Source organism: Semicossyphus pulcher, unplaced genomic scaffold (assembly GCF_022749685.1).
Source record: "Semicossyphus pulcher isolate SPU_LCO1_2020_fin unplaced genomic scaffold, fSemPul1.0.p SCAF_12, whole genome shotgun sequence".
NCBI classification, from domain to species: Eukaryota; Metazoa; Chordata; class Actinopteri; order Labriformes; family Labridae; genus Semicossyphus; species Semicossyphus pulcher.
In genome coordinates this window covers 13,887,205-13,896,328 of record NW_027211626.1, presented here as the reverse complement: position 1 = coordinate 13,896,328, position 9,124 = coordinate 13,887,205, and the positions used below count along the sequence as shown (strand labels likewise).

General features: G+C 40.8%; 1 protein-coding gene across 1 annotated transcript; it reads left to right on the top strand.

Moving 5' to 3' along the window:
* The first annotated feature begins 6,661 nt into the window (after positions 1-6,661).
* znhit2 (zinc finger, HIT-type containing 2) lies at positions 6,662-8,739 on the top strand. Its single transcript, XM_069659065.1, has 2 exons — positions 6,662-6,701; positions 6,936-8,739. Exon 2 carries the CDS (start codon positions 6,997-6,999, stop codon positions 8,737-8,739), a length of 1,743 nt encoding a protein of 580 aa, XP_069515166.1. The 5' UTR covers positions 6,662-6,701; positions 6,936-6,996.
* The last annotated feature ends 385 nt before the right edge of the window (positions 8,740-9,124 follow it).

Below are 9,124 nucleotides of genomic sequence, written 5' to 3'. Positions count from 1 at the left end.
GTCTTTCTAGTTGCAAACCAACCAACCAAGTGGTTAGATTATATGTTTTTGTCATTTGTTATTTGAAAAAAAGAAATTAACACTTGAGTGCTTTGAGACTGCGATGCCAGAGAAGTCTACAGTATGTTGGAAAAAAATAGGCTAATCCATGGCCAAATGGTTTTAAAATAGTTGGGATATATGGTCAAAATACTTTGCTAAAAGAAGTAGATAGATTGTTGCAATAGCTGATTTAAAAAAAAGCTTATAATCAGTCGACATTAGAAATGGAAAAACAGTTTAAATAGATTGGATAAATCAAGTGATAAAAAGATTAAATTGTTGGTTTAAAGTTACCCACAAATTTCACAAATAGTGGCATGACAGTTTAAGGATAACAGGTTGAAATGCAGCTTAATGTAATGGTGAATGGACTGCACTTAAAGAGCGTTTTTCTAGTCTTCAGACCATTCAAAGCTCTTTCACACTACATGTCACATTCAGCCTTTCACACACACATTCATACACTGATGGCAAAGTCTACTATACCAATCTCCCATCAGGATCTATGCATATTCGGGAGCATGTCGGGTTCAGTGTCTTGCCCAGGGACATTTTGACATGTAGACTGTAGCAGTCAGGGAAACCGCCAACCTTTCGATTGAGAGATGACCAACTCGAGTCACAGCCACCCCAAGTAATGGGGAACTTGGTTAAAATAATACTGACTCATAAATGTTGAAGATAAAGCAGACAGTAATGGATTTATGTTTGAAAAAAAGTTTAAATTGGTGGATAAATGGTTGAAATAAGGCTGAATGTCTGGGTTTAATGGGCAAAAAGTCCAGCCTCTTTACCTGGTTTGATATCAGTTCTAATGGATTGAGTGGATTTGAGTTTAATTGTCAGGGCTGTGTAGGTTCATCAGACAAGAAAACATTTGGAGCCAGTGATTTAGATTGTGTATGTGTTTGCGTGTGTGTGTGTGTGTGTGTGTGTGTGTGTGTGTGTGTGTATGAGGGTCTAAATGAGACAATGTGACTCCCTTTTTTTTCCAAGGTGACATACTTGATAACATTTTTACTTTCAGATTGTGTGGCATTAATCTCCATCAAATGTCCCAAAAGACAGACAGACACACACACACACACACACACACACACACACTGGCGCACACATTCACACAAACACATAAACATATCACAGCACAGTTGTCGCTGGCATTTCAGTGACTTAGAGCGTCATCCCTAGGCCCCTAGCTTGAAGCTGTGATCTTCACATATATGACACCTCAGCTCAACGAGGTCCATACAAACACACGCACACACACACACATACACACACACACACTTACTGAGGGGATGTCTCTGCTCTGCCGTCACATTCTCACTTCCTGATTTAGACAGACAGAGACCAATCCTTTGGGACACAGACTCACTTCTCTCTTTCGCTCCCTCACTCCTTCCTCCATTCCTTCCATTTTCTTGATCCGCTGCTCCCTCTCGTGGGGACGGAGGGAGGCGGGGCCGGAGGTTAGACTGATGGTGGAGGGTGATACACCGATACACAGCCAGTCTCAGGTTTGCTCCTGCGGGAATGGTGTGATGGAGAAGAGGAGAGAGAAGGGGAAGTAGAGGGAAAAACATGGACGTCTCACTCTGCTTTTCTTTCTTAACCAGTCATGAGAAGACAGAGAGAGAGGGTTGAAATAAACAAATACAGAAAAACAAGTCAAACACAAAACATTTTAAACATATTATTTATGATATTTTTCATACATTATATATTTATTCACCCTGACATATTTTGGAATCAAAAACTTTTTCCCAGAATTTGAGATGAAGTTCTGTTTGTTTGAACAATGTGAGTTTGAAATGACAGGATGTGTCTTGAGAAGAGGTTTGAATGTCACCACTCCACATGTTTTTGACATGTCTGTCACTCTGCTGAAGAGGTCAGGCACATTGCAAGAACTATTCCCAGTGGCTTTTTACTTGTTTCACAACCTGCTCTTGTGAAAGCTCTGCGAGCTTGAGCCCAGTCTGAAAGAACAACACACTAATATACTATGAAACTGCATTCTGACACCCACACCTTCAACAGAATTCACCCCCCTGGTGTCAGTGCACAATAGTGTAGAGACTTACTGCAAGTCAGTTTATGCTCTTTATATAGTCTTTTTTAATTTAATTTAATTTTTAGAGGCCCACTGTGTAAGCCTTACTTCCTGCTCTATCACACTGTTTTTAATGTTTTACCAGTTTTATTTCTATTTTATACGTTCAGGAGAGCAAAATAGTTAAAAACGTGTAGTTTTTTTTTATTAAGCCATGTAAGCCTCATTGACATTAAAAAAAAACCTGGTCAAAATAGCTATGACAGTGAGTTACAGGCAAACAACAGATTATACAAAATATGTAACAAAAATAATAGAATTTCACATACAATTGTATAAAAGATCCTTCAATCTTAAAGTGCTAAACTTGATAGATCTCAGTTTTGTTCTCGTTGGCGGCACCTATGGCGATAAGCGGTAATTGCGGGAGCATACTTGATTTTCCTCGCTGATGGTCAATGATTGCCTTCATCTGAGCATCAAATTTGTTTCTTTTTCTTTGGATTTTCACTTCTTGTTGAAGTTGTATCTGTAGTCATCGATCTTTTCTTTGCCAGCCATAGTAGATTACTGTTTACTCGCAACACTTGCAGAGAACGGAAAAGCAGCCGCTTAGCTCCACCTACCCTCTCTGGCAGACCAACCACCGCTGGGTGATGGAAAACGTGTCACTAACTGGGCGCCGCTTGGGATTTTTTCCGGTAAAGTCGAGATTATTACTTTAAAATCATTGTGATGGGCCTAGATTGGTCTTAAACCATTAAAATATGTAAAAACACTTAAATGAGGGTATCACATTAAGATTTAAAAAAAACACCAACATAACTGACCAGGTTCTGGTCCTATGTTGGACATAGTCCAAAACTGGAAATGTGCAAAATTTAGGCCTCTTTGTGTAGATATCACATCACAATGTTTGTCAAAAGGGCCTGGGTATATTGGGGGAATTGTCAGATAAATAACATCCACATCAACCAGAAAAGGATCCAGCTTCGGTCATACTGTTTGCTGAAATATTACTATGTTCTGGGTCATATATGGCCCGTGTTCTGGCTACTACAATACAGGCAAGAAGACCGAAAGGCAGTATCTGAGGCAATAGCGTACATTCACAGAGAATCACAATTTTAGCTCTAATCCAAACTGTTTATGGTGCCCTTATCGATGATCAAAATACAATGTATTTGATAAACTCATATTCTACACATCTAAATGGGGACAAAGAAAGTGATGTGTGATAAGTTGACTGCCTTCGTAGGCACTAGAAAAAGTCTTGGGCTGCAAAATAAGAGTAAATTGCCGGTGTAGGAAAAATAAAAGCACATAAAATAACTGGTTTAGACTTCTGTGAAACATCGGACCCTCTATTTCCTGCCTGGGTCAAGAGAGACAGAGACAGAGAGGAAGCTGACTTCCAAAGTGCTGTGACGAGGTTTCTTTTTCCTTCTTCCTGCTTGTTTCTACTGTCACTGCTGTCAACAGCCGCTTTAGGTCACTGAGAGGCTACCGCTCCATCTACCTGTGTTTTAGCACATCACACGCCGCTCTGCACTCAGTCAGCACACACACACACACACTCACACTCAAAGGGAGAGTCCACTGGTTGAGGCAGATCAAGGAAGCAGCACAGGAAGCAGGGATTTGTTTATATGGATTGGGTGACCTGGCAGAGGTTGTCAGTTAGATGAAGGAAGAAAGGGAGAAGGGGGGAAGGTCTGAGGAGGCACGGTGAAGCCTTCCTGTGTGGAGTTGATAATAATAAAGGTAAATAATAGATCCCAGAGATTAATTATTGAAGGAGTACATTGATGCTTTCATGCCGCAGAGCTGAGTTTACATTCCTGGGTTCATTCATGAAAAAAAGGGTTTATGGAGAAAAGATGAAAGGAGGATGAGAGGGTGAGGGAGGAGGAGGATGTTGTTGCTATGTCAAGTTTCAGTTAAGCCTTCACTGCAATACACCCTCCACCTTCACACACTCACTTCTGGGTCACATGCATTGGTTGCACTCATTTTGCATTCATATCTACACAAATTGATTATTCCACATAACACTAGAAAGTGTTATTTATGCTGAAAGGTATGCACAAACAATTCATATGTTATATTTAAACCTTATATTGTGTACTGCAGCTGAGATTTGGACATTTTAGATTAAGATAACATCCTCATATTGTAATTTTCTCCTTGAACTTCATTGTCACATGAGTGTATGTACAAAGAGTCAGGCAAACTGGAACTCTTGCTTCTGGCTGCTCACATAGAAACTGGACATAAGAAACAGACAGGACGTTCTAGCCCCCAACACACACACACATACACACACACACACACACACACAGAGTCTCGCTTTTGGGAGTGCCCTATAATGCCAGATCTTTTTGAGCTGACAGGTGACAGAACAGTCTACATCAACGTAGGTTTACTTTGTTTTAACACACACACACGCACACACACACACACACACACACACACGTATACCCTGCTGTATAGTAGACAGCTCCAGACATGCCAGGGCTGGACATGCCCAAAAGGCAGAGCCTGTTCCCTGTCACCTATCAGCTGGTGGCAGACAGCATGGTGTGTGTTTGTGTGTCTGTACTGGTGTGTTTGTGTGTGTGCATATTCGGTGTTTGTACTGTGCATTTTCTGTTTTGTCTTGTGTGTTTTAGAACATTTTCTCACACTCCAATCCTTTTGTTTAATCTGACATTTTCATGACCTCTGCGATTAGCAGTGAAGCATGGACACACCTCCACATGCACTACACTGTATATCCAAAGACATATTTCATACTCGTCACAAATGAGATAAGATAATCTCAACATTAAAAATCTTCCACCTTACCTGCTTATTAATAGATGCCACAGGGGTCTTATAACGATTAGTGTTTTTATCTAATGCAGCGACCACATGTGTGATGAACATTGGAGGATCTTTAATGAGATACATTTGTTTTGTATAAAGGAACAATTTTGTAGGACATGACATGCTGAGGCAATGAATAATACAACGTTGAAATTATATTCATGCTAAAGGATTTACATGCAGCTTTTTATAGCTAGATCGGTCCATGGTGGAGTGATGACCTGGTGTGGTAGTGATTATGTCACACTACAGATAACCATCATCCAATTCTGTCATTGTCAGTGCCTATACTGTCATCTAAAGGCAAAAAACCCAAACCACTCATGTAAGGAGAAATAAAAGCTTTTGTAAACTGAATGAGATTGTGCGTTACTTCATATCATCAGTCTAAAGTCAGTGAGTAAGCTTGTGGAGTAAGTGTTGGGGGTACATACATGTCACAGGACATGCCAGGGAAGAATAAAGGAGACACAAGGAGGCAGCAGCCGACCCAGGACTGCTGGCACGGCAGCCAGGGGCGGGGCCAAGACAGCATGGCACACGTCAACTTCAGACCCCCCTTCTGCTCCCCCTTTCCCCACGGGCTCTGACAGGCGGCACGGGAACCCCTCGGCCCAGTGAGGGGTGGACGGCCATCTGACAACTCCCCACCTGCATGACCTTTACCATGCTTGACCCCCTGCAGGAGACAATCACCTCACAGCAAACAGCCCCACGGGAGATGTAGACACACAGCACAGTCAGAGAGAGACACAAACAGACAGACATGTATGATGCACTCACATATTGACAAAAAGTTAGATAAGGGGGCAGTTAGTCGGAACAAAACATGCATGACTCATTCAAATCTGGCCACCTGCTTTCCAAAAACAAAGAGGGTCTAGCTTAGACAACATCACAACAACTTTTTCACCATTTATATAACTTCATTATCAATTAAATATTATAATATGTATCTATATTTCAGTGGGAAAAAATGTTTTGTAATTGCTTTTTTTTCAGTTTACATGGACTTTACATGATAATTGTATAGATTTTATTTATATTCTTACATTTTAAACAATTATATTACAACTTGGCAAACTTTATCTTGAAGAACATTTTACATTTTTTTATCTATTGCATCTTAGTATGTTTTAGTAATTCATATATATATTGATTTAGTGTGTTATTATCTTATTTTAGTGTTTTATTACTTTACTCCAGTTTTCTGGATTATTTATTTATTTATATATTCTTTATTTTGTAGTATTTTAACATCTTATTTAGTGTTTTATTATTTTGTCCAAGTGTATTTTTATGGAAAACCTTGTAATGTTTTATTGTCTTATTAATGTTCTCCATTTTTTTTTTTTTGCTATTTTGAGTCTCTGTTAATCATACCTTCAGTGTTTCCTCATGAATTCATAATAGTGTTTCCTCAGTTTCGTCAGCTCCCGTTGTTATTGAGCTCTCTATTTACATATCATATAGCCTTGTGCATGAATTGGGGGCGGATATATGAAAAATGCTATACAAATAAAGTCTGATTGATTTTATTATTTGTATGAATATTTATAATGTTACTATTGTCATATTGACCTAACACGTAGTAGGAGTAGCTGTTGTGGAAGCGACACTTTTTTTTTCCTTTTAGAAAAATGCGGCTGTAAGTCGCTGTTACGTCATCAAACGGCGACGCCACAGCTAGCTCGACACAACAAACGTCAAACGTTGGAGTCAGTGCAAATGCGGGAAAGTAAGTGTTTTTTGTTCTTTAAGATATCGACGCTGAAAAAAAGCTTGTATTATTGACAGTGACGGGTGTTAACATACCTTGTTTCGTAATTTAAAGCTATTACCGGATTTGAAGCTAAGAGTACACTGCTTCTGTATTGTTAACGTTAGGACCCCAAACTGTCAAATCAACAGTAACGTCACTTACCTAAGAGGTATATCCTAATAACTTAGCTTATATTTGTTCAACCCTTAGGTTGCCTGTCCTTGCTCTTACTTTTGAGACAACGTCGTGCTTTGGTCAACTTCAACCAGTGATGAATCCATTACTAAGACGGAGACTTCCTCCGTCTGTGAGGAGTCTTCTGACAGACATCGCTCCAAAGGAGCAGTGGACTGACACAGAGCCCGACACAGTGACAAGAGATGGGATTCTGCTCCCTTCCAGAGGGGCTGCTTCAGGACAAGAGCAGTTTCTCACGCCAGCAAAGACACAAGAAGAAGAGGCTACAGCAGACAGGAACGTCAGAAAAAGTGCTGCCTGCATGCTGTGTAAATGTAAGCCCTCTTGTTACACCTGCCCTCGCTGCAACCTGCATTACTGCGGCTTGGCTTGCTACCAGAGCCCAGATCACTCTGTGTGTTCTGAGGAGTTTTACAAGGAGTCTGTTCTACAGGAGCTGAAGGATATGGGCAAAACAGAAAGTGAGGGGAGGAAGAAAATGCAGGAGGTGCTTGTGGGACTCAGACAGAAGGCTGAGAGGACAGACGGAGGGATGGAAAGTCTGTTAAAAGAAGCAGGAATTGTGTCAGATGACATAGACAAAGGGGAAGGAGAGGCAACAGAGAAAGTGCAGGTTGTGGATCTTCTGTCCAGGTTAGCAGAGCTTCAACAGTCCGGAGAGGGGGGTGAAACTGAAATTAAGGCCATTTTAAGGAAACTTGCACAGATTGGAGGAGAGGAGCCGTCGCTTGGACATGAAGATGAGGACACTGAAGACGCAGAAGGGGAGCTGGACTTAGCTGATCGCCTCCCAGAGCTGGATATAGACAAACTATCAGAGGAGGAGCTGTGGGAATTTCTCAACAGTAAAGAGAAAGAGACATTTATGAGTCTGATGAAGGGTGGGGCTATTGGTGGGCTGGTTCCCCTGTGGAAGCCATGGTGGGAGGAGCATGAGGAGGGAGGGGGAGCCCTCGTGGAGATGCTCGTGGAAGAGGTGAGCAAACAGGAGAAGGAAAATGCAACAGTTTTGGATCAGCAGGATAGTGCTAATAAAGTTAAGATGACACAAGAAGTGGTTCAAAATCCGGGCAAATCTGCTACAAAGTTGAGAAAGACTAAAGGAGGAAACGGAAAGGAAACAAACAACTGCAAGGGTGGTTCAATAAATGCCAGCGTCCCTCCAATTTCTGCAAAAATTCCAAAGTTGAGCTCCTTATGCGCAAATCCATCTCCACTTGTATGCTATGGTTTGGTAAATACACTCTTTGGCTACACCTTCACCCTGTGTCTGTATAACAATGACACCGATTCAATGATGTTTGAGTTCTGTGACATGATTCTTGCTCTTTCTGAGGCACTGAACTCAAACAGGGTGTTCAACTCTGTTCAGGAGGCCTTAGACTGTGGAGAAACTCTCCTTTCAGGTGGAGGTTTCCTGGACAAGGAGGATCCTCTTGCCCCAGCCAGGGCGGCGGAAGCCATAGCTCATATCTTGACAGGCAGAGACAGGAAGGATGGTACAGGATACTGCCTGGCAGCCTTGAGTCAGCTTCGCTCTGTGCTCACCCAGGCCAAAAATGCACTGTCTAAAGAGGGAGAAGAAGGGGCAAAGAGACAGAAGTACTTCCTGGCAAGCAAAAAGTGTGAATTCTTTCAAGCCTGGGTGTTGGAAAATGTACACCGGATTAGTTCTCTAGCTATTGAGTTGTGGAATGAACATAGTAGAAGGGAGAGTGCAAGGAGCAGCATGGAGAAAGCAAAGACTGTGATTGAGGGGAACTTGAAAAAAGGGAAGGGCAAAGGGAATGGCAAGTTAATCGAAGAACTGAGCTGATATCTCTCTTGAACATGTCAATGTTTTAAAAATAATGTAATAAAATTGTTAATGAATTATTCTCTCTTGTTATATCTTTTCAATATACGGGTAATCATCGTTTTAAACAGTTGATATAAGCAATATGAATTGAAAATATATATATTCATCTAAGTATAATTGTATTCTTACTTAGAATATCAACAGTTGCCATCATGAAATACATGCAGAAATGTCTTATTTAATGACTTCTTACACTATCTCTTGGAATTAATAATTGACAAAGATGTATAGATACCTTGCGAGGTATCTACATATGTAAATCTTTTCATGTGTCTATGTTGTTGTTTCAAAACCTATTATAACTAAAATTTCAATTACTAGCTTTCTGGGGCATTTCTTTTAC